This window comes from Rutidosis leptorrhynchoides, chromosome 2, assembly GCF_046630445.1.
Source record: "Rutidosis leptorrhynchoides isolate AG116_Rl617_1_P2 chromosome 2, CSIRO_AGI_Rlap_v1, whole genome shotgun sequence".
Lineage (NCBI taxonomy): Eukaryota > Viridiplantae > Streptophyta > Magnoliopsida > Asterales > Asteraceae > Rutidosis > Rutidosis leptorrhynchoides.
The window spans coordinates 687667707-687687650 of NC_092334.1; the positions used below are offsets into that span (position 1 = coordinate 687667707).

General features: G+C 31.9%; 1 protein-coding gene across 1 annotated transcript in view; it reads right to left on the reverse strand.

The window, feature by feature from the left end:
• The window catches only part of LOC139894662 (serine/threonine-protein kinase ATM), a 33464-nt gene extending 21036 nt beyond the window's left edge, over positions 1-12428 (reverse strand). Inside the window, exons 1-25 of the mRNA XM_071878064.1 lie at positions 12313-12428; positions 12107-12215; positions 11654-11785; positions 11230-11391; positions 10923-11118; positions 10644-10800; positions 10423-10562; positions 10208-10295; positions 9795-9898; positions 9177-9275; positions 8166-8222; positions 7893-7977; positions 7639-7713; positions 7043-7084; positions 5407-5477; positions 4919-4967; positions 3760-3831; positions 3303-3458; positions 3141-3230; positions 2811-2998; positions 1574-2168; positions 1425-1496; positions 726-890; positions 460-633; positions 174-301 (exon numbers count right to left, since the gene is read on the reverse strand). Coding sequence (XP_071734165.1) covers positions 174-301; positions 460-633; positions 726-890; positions 1425-1496; positions 1574-2168; positions 2811-2998; positions 3141-3230; positions 3303-3458; positions 3760-3831; positions 4919-4967; positions 5407-5477; positions 7043-7084; positions 7639-7713; positions 7893-7977; positions 8166-8222; positions 9177-9275; positions 9795-9898; positions 10208-10295; positions 10423-10562; positions 10644-10800; positions 10923-11118; positions 11230-11391; positions 11654-11785; positions 12107-12215; positions 12313-12381 — 3275 coding nt within the window. The 5' untranslated portion in view covers positions 12382-12428. The remainder of the gene's footprint in view (positions 1-173; positions 302-459; positions 634-725; positions 891-1424; positions 1497-1573; positions 2169-2810; positions 2999-3140; positions 3231-3302; positions 3459-3759; positions 3832-4918; positions 4968-5406; positions 5478-7042; positions 7085-7638; positions 7714-7892; positions 7978-8165; positions 8223-9176; positions 9276-9794; positions 9899-10207; positions 10296-10422; positions 10563-10643; positions 10801-10922; positions 11119-11229; positions 11392-11653; positions 11786-12106; positions 12216-12312) is intronic.
• Between the last annotated feature and the right edge of the window lie 7516 nt (positions 12429-19944).

Genomic DNA, 19944 nt, shown 5'->3' on the forward strand with positions numbered 1-19944 from the left:
GTAGCTACTGACCCACTTCACATGAGCGTTAAAAAAAATAATAATAAAAAAAAAAAAAAAGTGTTATTCATCTCTAGTAGGCGAAAAACAGTATGACACAATCAATGCAAAGAATAGGAATAAAACTTGCTAAAATAATTTATGCAACAAGTATGCTCCATTTGAAATCATACAGTATATCTTGGAAGAGCTCATCATGACCGTCCCATGTTTGGAAAAGAACACCAACTCTTCTGGCCAACGAAATGCGAACTCGAAAGTCAGGATCTCGGAGCATCAGTAGCAGCTTTTCGACCATGGTCTACTTATAATATACACAATAAAAACCATGCAACAAAAAACATATCAGAATGATAGTGATGACAGTAATGGTATAGTAAAAATATACCACCAAAAATCTATACTTTCGACTTAAAAAAAGGGAATCAATGTGTATCACAGCAAGAGATACATAAGCACCTGACTGATTTGAGGATTGAGCAATACAAAGTTGTAGATGCAATCAATGAGCTTAACACGACCAAACCAATCAAATTGGTCATTATCAGCAATTTTGTTAACAAGGGCACCCAGTGGTACCAAACTTTGAGAGTCATTCTCAAAAACCAACTCCATGGAAGCTTTTGAACCACCCTAAAACATATAAATTACAACAGATGTTATGAAAGAAGCCAAAGATTTTACCACATAAGTATACAGACCACGTATAGATCAACGGCCCAAACCTGTTCAAATGATCTTAACTTATTAGAATCAGCAAGATTTTGTTCATTTGACATTCTGTTTAAGGACATCAAAGTCTGTAACAGACCACATATAGCAGCCAGTAACTTTGTCGGCTGAAGCTTTAAGTCAGTAAGATAATCTACCATTTTATCTAATATCAAAACCTGCCATACCATATAAATATAAAGAAATATGTAAAGACAACTTAAGATTGTATATATAATATTTACAAGCTGTTTAAGATCCTCGTTGTAGAACGAGTAATCAGGAGGTGGCAAAATGGGTCAAGTGGGCTGGGTGACGTTTGATACTGCTTCTGTTTGATACTTGTCAAAACGGGTTGGTTGACCCAGACACATTATTGTCCATCATTTTCACTGAAATGCATGACAGCCACTTTGGAACATAGATGTATTAAAGGTGTACAATGCATGTGATTTTGTCTTTTAGAAAGAAGAAAAAAAATCCAGTAATTATCTAAGATTTTAGAGAAAAATATGATTCAGGAGGTCTTATCTAATAAAAACCAATGGGCGACTTTAGGTTCGTTTGAAGTGTTCCCATTTATACCAATTTTTTATATGTTGCACGTTTGACCTGCTAAAAAAGTAGAAATAATAACTCAAATTGACCCATTCAAAAGCAAATGGGTCAAACTTGCCACTTGTAAGAATCAGTATCTTCTATTTAGAGAGTACCATGTCAGAAAACTTATGGCAAGACGACCAGCAAGGATGTTGACAAAGGTTGAGCAAAAGGCATTCAATCAGCTGAACATATACAAATTTGAAGATTAGATTATGATAGCATATCTTATAAAGTTAACTATTATGAATGGATGATTTACCCTTTGGTCACTTTCTGTTTGCATTAAGTTGAATAAAACATCCCATGTGGCAACTGGAAGAACCGGGAAAAAGCACGAGAATAATGATATAATGTTCAACTTCAGAGTAACAGTAGGAGACGCTCGGGAAGTCTCTCCACCTTTACTCGTACTAATATCAACATCTTTGAAATCCTGGTTTGCATCTAACTCTAAATCCATAACCACCATTTTATTGCTTTTCGATGAACGAGAATCTTGAATGGACACATCTGGATCAGACCAATCGGGCTGATCTTTCTCAGACTCTGGATCATCAGTGCCATCTAAACACTCTTCATATAAATGACTCAGAGCTTCCAACAGTTTCTTGAGCGATTGGATTACATCATTATGAAATGTAGAATCACCCTCCTGATAGCTTATGAGCGGGGAAGAAATAAAACTTTTTAAAGAAGTTAACATGGATTCCATTCCATCAATACCAGAATTGAAGCCAAACAAGCCGGAACGAATATCACTCGAACATTTCTCAATGGTAGAAACAGCATGACCCAGCAGTTCTAAGATGTATTGACCCATTCTGGTGAGGAATGAAACTTTTTCTTCTTTTAGCCTGATGGCAACAAAGGCAAGTGTTACAAGATGAAGATAACATAACAAAAATATGACTGCATACCAATGATCATTCGAATTCATGGCAATCTGCCCACAATACCCCCACCCTTTTCCTACTCTCTCCAGCCCATCCCCCACCACTATAGATGGCAAGATATACGAGTGAGATGGGTTTGATCAAGAGTCAATGAAGGTTCAGGTTGGAATGAGCAAATGTTCCTGAGGGTCAAAACGACCAAACCGAGTTTCCCTTGCAAATACCTTTCGTCTATTTTTAGAACTTTGCAAACAATAAATGTGTGACTTAAGTATGTTGATAATTAAATATTTGACTAAACAAGTTGGAAAGTTGTATGCATTAATGCTACAATTCAGGTGACATTAAACCCATTTAACCCATTCCCTTTTGACTAAAGTTTTAATGGACTCATTTGACTTAAAACCAAACCCAAGTCACCCCGGTCTTAAATAAACAGGCTTCCCACCTCTAAATGTTCGAATAATTATACTTATTCGGCATAATTTTACAAATGCATGAAAAATCAGAATAGCATGGATTGTTCCATAGTAGGTGGTGCCATATGTAAGCAGTACACATGAATGACCACATTATCTAAAACTCATGAAAGCTGGAGCATACCTTATAACATAGAAACCATATATGAAATTCGACAGAAGAGCACATAGAAAGAAAACATCTGGCAGAAGCATTGTTTTAATTTCTTTATTCCCTATGACTTCAAGGATGTTTAGCTCCAGTTCATGAAGTAACGACTCCCTCAAATGACGTGGAAGACGCACTTTCTGGTATAACTGAAATTGAGATGCCTGAAAAACAATAGAATGATAAGTGTTTAGTCCCACCAGGTAAAAGCATTTGTGTAGAAACGAGTGGACAACAACAACAACAAAAAACGAGTGGACGATTATTATAAAAAAGAAAAAGAAAGGAAAAAAAAAAAGCTGAAACCTCTAGATGATGGTCAAGGAAAATTTCAGCAAGCACTTCAACGGAGCAATCAAATAAATCATCTGAACTTTCATGCTCCAATATATCAACCTATAATAGCCAATAACTCACTCTTGCAGCTAAAATTTCAACAAACAGAATAAAAATCAATAGTCAACATACCTCCATGTTATCATCATTGGTTACAGGAATGTCAAGAAGATGATGGGCCAAGGAGAACCCTTTATCACAATATGCAAAACAAGAAGAACCAGCACATAGGGAGAATACAGCTGCTGGTAACAGTACAACAAATTGCTCATTCAACACCAGTCGTTCCTGAATAATAGAAGAAGAAAAAAAGGCTTCACTTTCCAAGTTCGCACGTTACAGATCATTAAGGACACACCCAAACTAGTAAAAATATACACCAAAAAATTGAACTGTGATACCACATTAACTAATAAGTTCACATTTATCTGAGAAAAAACGATTCAACCAAAAACTCTATAAAACTGATTTTTTGCGTTAATTGATAAAAAAAAAAAAAAAAAAACAGTTGCAGCTTCTTGCCAGCCTGAAAATAATGTTGAACATATAACAGGAGGAACAAGTAGACAGCCCTTTATTATACACAAACCTTCCAGTTAAGTAAGCCCATAACCGTCCTTAAGAGATCCTTTCTTAGATGCAAAACATCCCGCAGGTCACCCTACACAGGTAGTAAAAAGTAATAAGATTAGTTATGGTATGCATAATCAGCCGATTAACTAACCTTCTAGCACAATCGGATGACATTAACATAAAAAGACTTATTTATTCATAAGAAACCGATGAAATTGGTCACTCTCGCAAATGACTTTTTTGCCACATGTATACAAGTAAGCATTCCAATAAATCAGATAAAATAAATGTTGCTTACAAAATCCTGATTTTTATTTTTAATGTGATTAAGAATTTAGGGCAATTTTGAGCTAGCATAGAACCATTCCTACTACACTTACATTGGTCTGATGCTAGTTGATTTTAACTTTGCCTAAAGCAATTGTGTGACAAGCCGAACATTTATGAAGCTGTGTAAGTTAGTAAAAGGACTAATACAGTAAACCCAACTAATCTTGTCCTAGCCTGATTAACCCATCTTGATCAATTACAAACATAATTTGGCAATTATGTCAATCAAAACACCAAATGCCACTTTATGCTTAGTGTGCCGATAAAACAAGCATGAGACGCCATTGTGATAACACTAAGTATGTAGATTTAAGGTTAAATTGGATCATATGTTTAATGCTTCTAATAATGTACTCATAAGGAATGGCAGCAGCCAGGGGTTATAAAGTGCCAATATATAAAATAGATTAGTGTGGGGGATATGTAGGTGAATTTTTGATGGTGCAAATAACAGATGTATCTGAAAACATCAGATTTACCAGTATATATACATTTATAAATTAAATTACAGGTCAGGGTCATGTGAATATAAGGAGAGGTAATAATGACACAAAATGGAATTTACTAAGTCTCAACTTCGACTCCTACAGGTATTATTAATTCCTTTTAGGCATCACGCCTACTAGCGAATAGACATAAAAAGTTTGTCTAGAGAACGTAGAAAGGCTTCATTATTATTATTACTTTATCTAACATACAAAAGCATGAATAGATGATAACACCTCCTCTTGCAACTGACGTTAATCATCTTTGTTGTAGGGTTAAATTCGTATGAGATATATTAACTTAAATAAACAATGTAAAAATGTCAAAATACTAGAAATATCTCAACCCGAACCACTTACGTGGGATCCTTTCTTCGAAAAATAGCTTGATATGAAGCGTAAAAGAGACCTGCTCATAGTATAAAAACAAATATATAAATAAATGAAGATGAAAAATAAAGGGAGTGGTAAATAAAGGAACCAAAAACAATGGCTAAACTTAAATTTCAGAAAGCATATATAAATTGAAACTGGTTAATAAAACAATAGTCTCCCACAAGACATAAGGACTGAACCATATACCTAGGCTAACCAAGAATCATTAATTAACAAAAAAAAACTTTCCAATTAGCTAACACTTCAGGGGAGTGAAATACAGATGTGATTTATTCTCTAAAATATAAAGCTAATGCCCTTGTAATGACTTTCTTTTTGTATATATACTTGCTGCTCAACCTAATGCTGTCATTGATAGGAAAAATACTTTAAACTGTAGATTATGCTCTCTTTTTGTGTACATATTTATAAAGTAATAAAGTTCTAGCTAGATTTGTAAGTGAAAAACTTACACAGATGGGGAACTTTTAAACAAGCGGAGATCCCACACGTCATGAGCTACAATGAAATTGTTCACCGGGTGCTGAAAGCAAATCCAAATCAGAAGTCTCCAAAATAACTGAATTAATTCTGTGTAGGGGAAAGGAGAATATATATATATATATATGTATATATGTATATATATATATATATATATATGTGTATATATATATATATATGTATATATATATATATGTATATATATATATATGTATATATATATATAGAGAGAGAGATTTAATCAAGAGGGAAGCACTTTTTTGGGGGGAAGTAATTTTTTTTCGTTTTTGAAAAAACTTTGTTCACGAACATTATAGATTAGATGAAAATATGAACATTTAAAAAAGACACTTTGTGATGAATGTCATTATTTTGGCGGGAAAACGCTCGAAGAAAAAAATAAAAACATTCAATGCATAGAATGTTTTGCTGCTGAGTTTTTTTAAAGGGGTTAGAAATTAGGGTTTAGAAATTAGGGTTTAGAAATTAGGGGGTTATAAATTAGGGTTTAGCTATTAGGGTTTAGAAATTAGGGTTTTGGGTTTAGAAATTAGGGTTTAGGGTTTAGAAATTAGGTTTTAGATTGAATATTTTAACACGAACGGTTTAGAGTTTAGGGTTTAGGGTTTTGGGTTGAGGGTTTATGGTGTAAACCCGAAAACCCAAAACCCTAAACACTAAACACTAAACTCTAAATCGGGCTAAATTCGAAAAAAGCACTTCACACAAGATGAAAACAAAATGATGCAAATAAACTCAGCAGCAAAACATTCAATGCATTGAATGTTTTTATTTTTTTCTTCGAGCGTTTTCCGCCAAAATAATGACATTCATCACAAAGTGTCTTTTTTAAATGTTCATAATTATACCTATATCTAAATGGTATAGTCGAAATGAATAGTCCTATTCATTTCCCCACTTTCAACAAACTTAAGCCCTTAACTTTTAATTAAAATACAAATCGAACTACCCACTTTATACGTTTATTTTTCCCCAAATTTCACAAGCTTAACCCCCCACCTTTTATTAAAATACAAATCGAACCCCCACTTTACTAACTTTTTTTTTTTTACTAATATTCAATTTTCACAAACTTAACCCCCTAACTTTTATTAAAATACAAATCGAACCCCCACTTTATACGTAAAGTTTTTTCAAATTTCACAAACTTAACCCACTAACTTTTATTAAAATACAAATCGAACCCCCACTTTACTAACTTTTTCTTTTTAAAATAAAACCCGAACGCTAAAAGAAGCAACTTTCACAAAAGGAACAACCCTTCAATGTTATGTCGAAAAAAATTCTTTTTTACAAAATAGATCAAGACTTTTTTTTAACTCGCATTCAAAACGGAGCCCCCGGCGCGAAGCGAGGGCTCCACAACTAGTTTTATCTAATCTATAATGTTCGTGAACAAAGTTTTTTCAAAAATAAAAAAAAATAATTTGCTTCCCCCTTCCCCAAAAAAGTGCTTCCCTCTTGATTATGTATATAACAAATATTAAAATTAAAATTAAAATTAATATTAATATTACTAATTAATGACAATAACAAAACAATAATAATAATTTTTATCATAACACAACTAATATACTAGATGCTTACACTGATATTAACATTTCCAAGAAGTATAAGAGCAGCATCTGCCTGAATAAACCAGAGAGGAAGGTATAAAGGCATTATAGTATAATGTATTAGCATCAATGTAAGAACTATATTTATTTCAATGACATGAAATATTTAATTCGAGTTAGTAGGGGAGGTAGAGTATTGAACATACAACAAAATCCCATTTCCCAACATATAATGATACAAACCTTACAAAATCAGCTGGAGAAATCACTATGAAGTTATATAGTATTGGAACCATTACTCTATAAGGCCCAACATATATATGGACATTGCTCTTATGATTCATGAGGACGCGTATTAATTCTTATATAGGTAGCACCAAAATAATGTTATCAGGAAGGATCTCCCATATTGCATATCCCTTAAAATTATTTGATAACTAAGAGGACCAACACGAAGCGAACTGTGCTTCGAGGACTCGCAACCACATATCATTAGCATGTACATGTATATAAAACATGTATAACTACATATTATATAGAGAATGCCACATAATAGTGCTTTTAATATATTAGTCAGCACGATTCAAGCTTATGTGATTCTTAGATTCAAAAAAAAACATTACTTACAACTGATACAATATTATTGAACATTGGTAAACCGCGTAGTAGAGTGTTCCATATTGTATGCCATCCGTTGTATAACTGAGAATATTGCAAAATAAAGTTGAAAGTCAATGATTTAAATAAGAAGAAAAGCCTTAACGTTATGTTTTCCGTTCAAATCTACAATAATACACACCATTAGCTTTTATATTCATATTAACAAAAAAATATAAATAAGAATTCCACTTTTCCAGACAGCTAAAGAAACTACAACACACCTGATTGTTGTTGAATTCCACTTTTGCTGCAATATTCGTTCCATTAGTAGGGCACAGAAGTACTGATGAGAGTCCTTGAAGACTCCTAGGAATGCACATACACAAATATCAAGAGTTTATGCAAACAATAAGAGCCTAAACATGATATACAACATCGTAGAGTCAAAATGTCGTGATGCACTCGGTATTAAATTGTGTTTTGTGATGTGTGTATGATTCAATCTGTTTATTCATCTAAAGGTAGCAACAAAAGAATTTGAAAGAACAACATACCGTAGAGTCCAAAGAAGACCATCATAAGTATGTTCCATGATGGCAGCATTCATTATTCTGTAATGACCCATAAAGTTAAAATGTCATATGTATAAACTAAATTAGCTTCACAACTGCTTCAAAACACGTGTCAAATCTAAATACGCACACATCTACTTATTAAGACATTCCTAACTGCTTTAGGTCTAATAACCACACCTGCCCAGAACAATATTCCTTACCAGTAATAACATGCAACCTTAGAACCACATGATATGTTAAATTTACAGCATGGGAAATATAATAATGTGCATTATATTAGTTGTTCTGTTTGCTATATCGGTATATTTATCTTTCTTCTCCTTGAATTTTTACGGTATCAAGAATTCGTATCATCCTCTCCATATGTGCTAATTCCGCATTATCCTTAATATGCTGTTTCCTTTTGTAAAATTTAAGACACCAAATATAGTCTTTCATTATGCAGGCCCTTCACACAATTACAAAGCCCTATTCTTAAGCCACATATGAGAATAACAACCTACAAAAGGCGTCTAGATTGTACTGTGCATGAAATTTGCATCCCTAATTTTATTTACGCTTGTCTAACATATCAAGATAGTAAAAGGAATGGACCCAATCATAGCTGTTGATAACCACTAGCTTTATATTAGTTTCCTAGTTTATCTTGTTTCTTTTACAACTTTGTCTACGCGTTTTCTGTACAAATAGAGGTATCAACCTCCAAATCTAAGATGGACATATTTCACAAGAATCTGATTACGATACTATAACCTTCGATAACTTCTAAGTGAACATCCGATAGTGATTCTCGATGTTAAATACCTTTAGCACTAACAAGTACCAACATATACAGAAGCAACTAACTGAATCAAGATATGTAATACTCCTAACTGAATATTCTTAGATGGTAACCAAGTTTCTTATTTACCACCACGGCGATAAGAGAGGGATATAAGGTGCAAGATAAGAAAAAAATATTGGATAGAATATATATTTAAGCACATTTACCTCTCAAAGTTGGTGGATAATCCTTCAAACCAATAGATGAAATGATCACGCTTGATGCGACTAGTGTAGTTGCGAACAAGAAAGCAAAATGCTGCATTCCTGTTATAAAAGTAACGCCCTCAAATTGTTATTAATCAACTTATACATAAGCCCACAACAGAGAATAAAAACCAAACATTTTATGTCACTCTGCACAGTTCTCATAAATCCATAAAATATTAAGCACACTGATTAACAAGTTCTAATTACAGTGAGAAACACATCAGCGAAGTGGGACATAAGACGATAACACTAACACATAAACAAACTTCAAGTATACAGACTGAAAACACATAACTGTTTATCATGAAACAGCACCACAATGTGAAGTACAAAGGACCAGAGTATGTTAGTTCTTTGATGCGCAGAAGAATATAAAAAGCAGTAGAGATGGGGAACCAAAATAAGCCAACTCTAACTGACCGTTAGTCTTCAGATTAGTCCCTAGGAATAATCCCTTAAGGTTTAAACCTAACTTTTCAAGTTCGAAGGATGTATTGACATGAGAACATAAAGGTGAAAGCATACAAGTCATAGATATCTAGGTGTGAGATGAGATTACATCAATTCAGAACATACCAGGACCACTTTCCTTTAATGATTTGTTCCTTTAAATAGACAACAATGTGCTCCCTCCTGGCTCGTTTATCAGCTACACGTGCTTTACATGAAATAAGACATCCCTGAAAAAGTTTCATCACTTGTCACTTCTATTCAATCTTTACTGATGCAAACACGTTTGGAACAGTAAGTAATAAGTTTAAATTGAACTTGTTAGACTTCATCACATCGAATGCCTAAGCATACAGAGATTAAGAACCGCTAAAATAATATTATTCAAATAAGACCAATAATCTGGCAAGAATATAAATGAAATCATGAACCAGAATCAAAAACCTCGTAAACAAAGCCCTATATCTGCATATCTGAATCGGGAATAACATAAGTAACTTCTAAAGACTTTAAGTTTCAGATAATCATAGATTACTGACCCGACAAAAGACAATTGCTGCAAGCTCCAGCAAACTAGATTGTGAGTTTGTCAAGTTACCACGCTTATCATCCCTGGTTGTGTCGCTCCTAGAATGATTCCATCAAGATTATTATAAATACAACCACAATACAAATAAAAGTGCACAATGACATCCACAATACAAATAAATGTGCACAACTTTATACTTAATTTGTACTAAAAAACAGAACCTACCATGGCAGACTGGCAGTAGATGTACTAACTTGATCTAGTTCCTTTGCTACTATATCCAAAAGTTGTTCCAATAAAACACTGCCATCTGTAGCACCTCTTACTAACTTTAACTGTAACCTGGCATATAAAACCAATGCGTCCTGTCGAAGAGAAGAGTATGGCCTTATTTTAAGAGCCGTGCATGATACCATTAAAAAAGAAGTACAGAATGATTAAGCAACCTTCAGACCACGATCATGGGTCGTTGCCCAAACACGAAATAGAAATTGATGTACAGCATCGTGAATTTCTAGAGATCGACTACCCATATTCGGACCATCCCTTATCAGATATGTATTAATACACTCGACCAATTTGCGCAAAACCTTCCCCTCATCCCTAAAGATGACACAAAATAAACACTGTAGTCTCAAATATTGTTGAGACATATATGTCAATCTCCAAAGGACATACCAAACAAAAAAAGAAATCAAAGAACACTTTGTTATTATTTCAATTACCTTAAATAAGAGAAAATGTCAACAAAACCTTTTGTTATTCCTTCCCGAAGATCATCTGGAAAATCTCCAGGAGGACTATCAAGAAGTGAATGAAGTGTGAGGATACACCGAAAAACCTCCTCCTTGGGATTTGATTGTCCACCAATGCGCTCGTTTATACTAGTCTCAACCTTTCCAATGTACATAAGCACCAAACCTTGACACACCATCATGATATGAATAATTGATAAATTCAAGCAAAATAATTATTTCAGAAATTGTGATGGACCTTTAAAACCCTTCAGGTGCTAGCTAAAGAGATACTCACTAGAGTACACACGCTTCCGCAAGTGGAACTGAAGATGTTTAACTGCCAAAAGATGGCGTAGAATGATTCCATATTCTGACTGGAAGCTTGGAACTTCCTTTAAAATATCCCATATATGATTGAACAGTAACTTTGCCACGGACAGAAGATGCAAATTCTTGCCTATCAACAGATCATGCAAACCAATTAGGTGAATTTGTAATATGCAACTTACTTGACTCTGTACATATAAACTCATAGACCATTAGTGTAAAGACAAAATAAACAAAAATCAACAGGTGAACACTTAACAAATGATAGCTTTAAAAAACTCAGAATGCGAATAAAAATCGACACCAAAGCTAAAGTGGTAATACATCAGGCCAAATGGTGGTATAATGTAACATAGCAGTCAATTTCTATACAACATAACAGAAACACGTACCATCTTCTGCACGTTGTACCACGACTCTAAGAGTCTTTGCAAATGTCAACTTCGGCGCACGCTTCTTACTTGCATACACCTCTAACGATATAGTTTTAGTAAGCAATTTCACAAGAAAAGGCCATGTCTCAGCTGCAACAACAACAATCAAACACAAATCAACATTCTGTTCGTATTGCAACGTTTTACATACTTATATCATGTGTGCATTCAAAATTACATATCTAACATTAGATGATACCAAACTTCTACTAAACCGAACTCAACCGACACATGTGTTCTACATAGATCATTAGCAAATATCATATTAGATTAGACTCCTAACTTCTTTTATCAATTTTGATCAAAAGATGCAGTTCACAAATAATAAGTTTCATAAAAACTACTCCGTACAATCTAGTAGCGTCTCTCCAATTTATCAAATTAAAATTGCACATGTTTGATTCATCTTACCGTGTGGCACCTCATGAGGTTTAAGCAATGATGTATTTCGCCCTAAATATCTACAAAATTCGATCAACCGTTCACCTTCTAACCACGTATTCAACACTTTAATCCCTTCCTGTATTAAAAAAAAAATCAAATTAAACTTGTATAATATCAATCGAGAACAAAAAGAAGAATCAGAACGAAGAAAAAAAAGGAAAATGTAAATTTACTTCACGAGATTTCGCTTTATCGGAAGAAAGCTTTGAGACGATTTCTTCGATATCTCTGGATGTAACCATCGCATTAGAACATATGAATACAGATAACTAGTGAAATTAACTGTGAATGTGAAAGTACAGATGAATTTGGGAGTATAATGATGATGACGATGAGTGAACGGATGATTTTAGTTAGGGTTTTTTAGTGTGCGTGATTGATTTTAACTTTGAAGAGGGGGTTTAAGACTGGCGGGAGAGAAGATGACTAAAGATAAAGAGAGGGGTTTTTGCCTTTTTGGAGAATAATAATGAATGAATGAAGGTCAAACTTGAAATGATTGTGGACTAGCCACCGACTAGGTATAAAATTTGAGAGGTGTCCTCCAACACCAATTTTTTTTTTTTTATCTATGTATACGTAATAGGGAATGATTCTCACACACTGTTTTTGATCCTCACACACCCTTTTACCCTATTATTAGGGAGGAGTTCAAGTAAATTGGTGTGTAAGGATCAAAAAACAGTGTGTGAGAATAATTATATTAATATTATATATATAATATATAATATAATTATATAATATAATTATATAATATATAAATTATATAATAATAATAATAATAATATAAGTTTAATTTTTTAGAAGCATCACTATCAGTTTATGAGATAAAAGTGTACATGAATAAAAAGTGGTGTGTGAGAATCACCTCCCATCAAATTTTTGTAACTATATATGTTTGGCTACAAGTTTATTGGAGCTTTTTAAAGCTTTTAACTTGTAGCTTTCATAGAAAGTCGCATATTTAATAGAAAAATTATGTTTTGTTAGAAGAGCTTAGAGCCTTTAGACAATGAGAAAAAGGCTAAAAGCTACTTGAAGTAGCGTTTAACGTTTAACTTCTAGTTTTTTATCATTTTATTCTTTATTTAACAGATTCAGCTACCCTGTCAAACACTAAAACATATTTAAAAATCTAAAAAACCATCATCTATTAGGTAAAAGCTAATAGCCAAAAGCTAGCAGCTAGCAGCTACTTTTATCAAACATACCATATACTTTTTAAATAGGAGTCATCTTTTAAAGCAATATGAGTCGTGACACTAAACACAATATCTAATTTCAATGCTTTTCAAGACACATAAATTTGATATTAAGTCAAAAGTGAAAAATGATTCAGTGTCTAAGTCATTTTTTAATAATATAATAATTTACTTTTTATACTTTTATTTATTATTTATTTTATTTTTAATAATAAAAGTAAATAAATTAAATACTAAATAAATAAATTAAACTAAAGTCAATTCGATAAGTTAAATAACATTACAATACTTAAATAAATAAAAATAGAAAAACTAAATTATAAAAAAATACAAATAAAAATTAAAAAATAAAATAAAACTACAACTTAAAAGATTGAATATTGAAATTTAGAGAAAAGAAATGAAAGTGTTGTAATAAAAATGAGGTAGATTTAGTGGGTTTAAATAAGTCAGTAATACTTATTTATAAAAATTAAAGTAACATAAAATATGAAAAGTAATCGTTCAACGGATATATCTGGGCAACGGCTATCTTATCACCAACGTTGCTCCACCAGCGTTGGCCTCTAACGCCGGCCTCAAATGCCGATTTAACGCCAGGTCGAAGTGGCCACTGTCGTCGTCCCCGACGTCGAATTTCTTTAACGACGAAAATGTTGATCGACTCCGAGTGCTCTTAACATTTAAATTAATTATAAATACTGTAATAAATGACATTCCCATAAATAATGATAATAATTAATTAATATTATTAATAATAATAATAATAATAATAATAATAATAATAATAACTAGTGAAATGACGCGTGAATTCACGACTTTGTTTAAAGAAAACAGTATAATGATATGTTTTAGATATTAAGTGAACGTACATGCTAAAGTCATTTAGTTTAATGATCCGTGGATCCACATATTCCGACTAAAAAACTTGTCGTTGTTTTTATGAACATATTGATATACTTAACTTGGTCAGAATAAATGAACTACATTTATTCCCCCACCACTTTCTTCCAATTTTCATCACAATTATTATTCTTCTTGTCATAAAAACTACATTACAATATTTTATTGAGACGTGTATACATATGTAACGTAATTAATCCCGTAAGTGAATAATAATAATATAGTAATAATCAATTTTGCTTTAAAATTGAGTATATATATTTTTAATAATAATTATTAGTAATAACAAATGTCTCTTTAATTTTTTTAAACTAAAATACAACTATTATATGAAGGTTGTACAATATGTTTCAAAGTTTGTACATGTGTTCATGTGGTGTTTTGTAAAAGATTGTACAATTTATTTTAAAGTTTGTGCATATGACCATTGAAATGTTTTATCATAAGGTTCTACATAATATTTCAAATATTGTACATATGATTATGGGGGTGTTTTATCATAATATTGTACATAATGCTTCAAATATTGTACATATGGTCATGTGTGTATTTTATCATAAGAATGTAAATAATGTTTCATATATTATATGATTACCATGTTAATATTTTAACTAAAAAAAAAATTAAAGACATCATCATGAGTGGACTTAGAAATTTTTTCTTTATTTTTGAATTTTTTGTTAAGCTTTTATAATCCTTATTTATGACATTATCATTTTAGAGATTTATATGATAATATAGATAATAATATTGTGGTGAGAGTTAAATGGTTAATAATATTGTGGTGGTTTAATTATTTAATACATAAAACATTCCGCACTTTTAAAATATATAAGGCAAAATGAACGATTGGCAAATTGAGAGCAACACACGTGAAAGATTTGGGACAATATGAACAATAAATTTTGCTTTTTCCTTTGATTACATAGTTAATTAACGTTAATTGTGTATGATAAATATACTTTGTAAATAATGATAATTATATTATGGTGAGAGTTAATATGTGGTGATAGTTTTATTATTAAATATTTAAAATATTTCATTTAAAAAAAGGTAAAATGGATGGCGGAGGTGCACACGTGAAAAATTTGGAACAATATGAGCAATAAATTTTGTTTTTTCCTCTGATTATATGGTTAATAATTTTAATAATATTGTGGTGAGAGTTAACTTAATTATATGATTATTTTAATTTTATTTGTATTAATAACAACTTGATTTTTCAAAAAAAAAAGAGTTATCTATTGATCTATCTCTATTTATACATTCATATGAATTTGTTTATGTTTGTCACATGTCACCATCATGCTAGATTTGCCACATGTTACTCTCTTTAATATTTATAATTAAAAAGTTCCAATTAAATATAATTATAAATATTATTCAAATTATAATATCCCTTAATTATAGGATAGTCAATTCAAAATTAATAACTTAATACTATCACTATAGGCTATCGATCTGTTGTAACTGCAATTTATTTAATTGGCTAAATTAAATTGATTTGCTTTAATTACACTATATATATATATATATATATATATATATATATATATATATATGTGTGTGTGTGTGTGTGTGTGTGTGTGTGTGTGTGTGTGTGTGTACTTACAACAACTCACAATTCATATATCTATCAAATAATTATAACAAGTTACTATACAATATCGTCACTTTTGTTTGAGAAAACATTAATGCTTAAAGTTTTCATAATTTATTTTTCATTGTTTTATATGTTGGCCTAAATTGAGGTGCGTTCTTAAGTCAATATATTCAAATATCACCCATCTCTTTATTATTTACTTATAGACAGTTTGATATTCTTATATTTATTGATACATATATGTAGAGTAATTTTCGTCTTAGCCCGATATGACGTGGTGAATTTTGTATAAATTTCATTTGTTTTTCATTTATCGTGTTTGTGAATAAAGTTTCTCTCGTATTGTTTATGTAGAGTGATGTGTGAAATCGCGTATATAATTTATATGTGGAAAATACCGGTTAAAAGGATTACTACACACTGACGGGCAGTGTACCCGACCGGTTAAAAGGATTACGACCAAAACCCGTGAAACGTTTCAAGTCTCTTTAGATCAAAACGAATATGATGATGAATTCATTAACAACCAACCCGAGAGATTTTACATCCCCTACCCCACACTTGATATCAAGTAATGTTGATGTGTGCAGCGGTGTATACGAAATCGATTATATTTTATTACAAAATACTATTAAATATGATACAATTTTATACAAGTTATTTATATAGATGGGATATACCTAAACCTTGCTACAACACTTATAGGTAGTGTACATAATCGTAGAGTAGTGTAGTTTTTAGTAAGTCCGGTTCGTTCCACAGGGAGCTAGCTAAGTTTAACGCTATATTTTTAACAACTATATTTATATAAAATATATATAATTATATATAGTAATATTATTATAAAATGGGGTTTTTACCGTTTAATGACCGGTTTGTCGATTTAATATTTTAAGCGTAAAGATAAATGACGATAATATAAATGACAGAATTTAAATTGTGATAAAGTAAATTACAGTAATTAAAATGACAGTAAATAAAGGTACGATGAAATATGAAATAAAAGTATTATGCTTATTTAAACTTCTGTAATCATGATGTTTGACGTTTTGATTTTAATTAATTGTTATCCGGGTTAATTGTCCTTTGTCCTGGTTTATTTGATACCTATCTGGTTTTTGTCCATAATAGTCCATTGGTCATAATTATAAAATGCTCGTCAAATTAACCTTATTCCCGAAGTCAAATATTCCAACTAATTAGGGATTCGAACTGTAACAAGGTTTTAATACTTTGTTAATAATTACACCATGTTATTGACTGCGAGTAATCCAAGGTTTTAATACTTTGTTAACAATTACACCAATTATCCTTGTATGTAATCCACCCCTGTTTTAATGAGATATGAATATTAATTTACCCACTTGATCAGAATGAATAATCAATTACCCAACCCGAATAATTAATTAAATGATTGTAAATGATGTCGTATAAACGTCACTAAATAGAACATACATAATCATTTTAATAATTATTAGATTAACTAATTTGAAGATAGGTTCGTCAGATTCTAATGAGTTGTCATTCGATTAGACAATACCCCCTATCTATTAATAGTCAATAGTCCAATGTCCACAAGTGTCGATCTTTTGTCCAAACCTTAATTATGGTACAAAATCTAATAACCCCGTATTAATATTTAGTCTAACATCACGATTACTTCGGCTCAAATAAGCATAATAATAACTTAGTTACGATACATTAATTTAAAAAGGAAGAACATAGCTTACAGTGGTGATTAATCGCGTAGCGTTGCACGGACAGAATTTCGACTTAAAACCCGTAAAACATTCTTAAAATAACCTTATTATTATTAACTTAAAATTAAAATTATATTATATATATATATATATATATATGTATGTATATATATATATGTATATATATATATATATATACGTTACATAGAAAGGAAAAGAAAAAGATGTGTTTTTGCTCGATCAGAACCCGGCTTTTTATAGGCTAAATTCGAGTTCCTGTTCACCATGCGATCGCATGGGGATATAGCACAGAAGCCATGCGATCGCATGGCCCCTCTGGCCAGCTCACAATCCTTTGTTTTTTAGTTTGCCGACGGTTTTTAATATATAATATAATATATATATATATAATTTTAAGAATTATTTATATATTATATTATATTCATGTGCATAGTTGACTTGTCATTTTAGCTCCGTTGCGTCGCACGTTGAAAGTTGGTTCATGTCCTGGTTCCGGATTTTCGAACGTCCTTTCGTACTATTTAATATCTTGTACTTTGCTTTTCGCGGCTCGTACTCTTGTAATTTTTAGACGTTTCTCATCAATAATTCGAACCACTTGGATTGTACTTTGTACTTTTTAGCTTTTTGGTCATTTGCGTCTTCAAATCGTCGTTTTCTTCTTTTATCTTCGCACTTATTTATTTAAACGATTATTGCATAAAAATAGAACAATTGTAACTAAAAGCTTTACATATTGGAAGGATATTGTGCCTAAATGTATGTTCATTTGGAGCACTATCAAATATCCCCACACTTGAGTGTTGCTTGTCCTCAAGCAATACAGAACTTAAAATAAAATCACACTTCACTCGAATCACTTTTTTTTATTCTCACACTTTATACATCAGTGATTTTGATACGGCGGTATAAACAATGATAGTAACGATATGGTTTACAGTCCCACATGACTATGAAAATTTAGATCCTTTAAGGAAATTGTATCTTTATGAAAACATTTGATCTTTTGAAAATTCATTCTAGCTTTTACCCTAGATAAGTTTTACGGAATAACCCTTCACCGGTGTTTGCAAAATGTTTGTGGGTTTTGTGGGTTTCAGATTTAAAAATTTTAGCTTAAAACTTATGGTTTTGTGTCACCCACTTGCTAACCTTGTATTAGGAAAGCACACGTCTAGTATACTTGCTCCGTATATTACCTTTCGGTAAACTACCGTTCGGTTGTAAAGGAAAGCGTTGAACAAGCAACTGTTAAGGCAATGTCTAATGACATGCAGATGTTCATGGTCCATAATGTGTCGGATGCAATTACTATCCGTTGTAGGAGCAATAGTAAAGATCACCCTATAATTTTTCGGTCTGGCACAAGGTCCTGTCTTCGACCATGCTATGCAACCACCGTTCTTACGGTTGACACCCGATTTGGTTCAGGTGACCTAATGAATTCTAGGTGAATTCCTAGGATTTTACGTTCAATGGTAATGAACGCATTGAAAGTAGGTTTTCAGAAAACAAATCGGTTTGAAATTTTGATCAAAATATTTTCTCGTTCAAGCTCGAGTTTAGATATCATTGAATTCCATGAGTTTGTAATTCTCAATCTTTAAGGTCAATCTCAAGGATTGAGTAATATCAGGCTTAAAAGCTGATTTTTAATCTTTAAGGAGATTATCCTTTCTAGGGATCTGATTCATTAGTCTTATCCGGCTAATTTGCACGGCGCCCTCCCCATTTTACGAGACAGATCCTCTCATGGTTAGGATAAGTCTGATCACTTGGCGACCATGTTTGATGCTGAGGTCCGTGGATTTCCAGCTGATTTTCGAGAAAACTTTTCAAGATTTTTCGTCAACCTACAGCTGGTCTGGACGACAACTTCCTGACCTAAATCAAGAAGCGCGTGTCTTTTTCGGAAGACTTTACTTCCTTTTAATGATGGAATTGATTCATCATGTAGATCCATCTATTCTTTCAAATATATTACAGTAAATTGGGTAAAGCTGATTAGTTTAGTCCAAAGCAAAAGTACCTCCAATAATCTTGTACAAAAATATGTGATATCTGTTTTAAATAACTTGGTAAATTCTTCCCACACTTAGCTTTTATTTATTTCTTTCTTTGCCTTTTTATTCTCCTCTATTCCATTTTAAATGAATTCTAACATTTTGGGTTGTTTCTCCATTTATGTTCTCTCCGAGGGAACAATAATTTCGGCATTAACACCTAGTTTTATCGTTCATAAATATGTATAAACATGATTTTGAATTCATTTAGTTGAAAATTTTTCAAATTTTCACAAAATTTGGCAATTAAACTAAGTGTAAACCCGAGAGAATTTATAACCCTTCCCCACACTTGAGATCATGCAATGCCCTC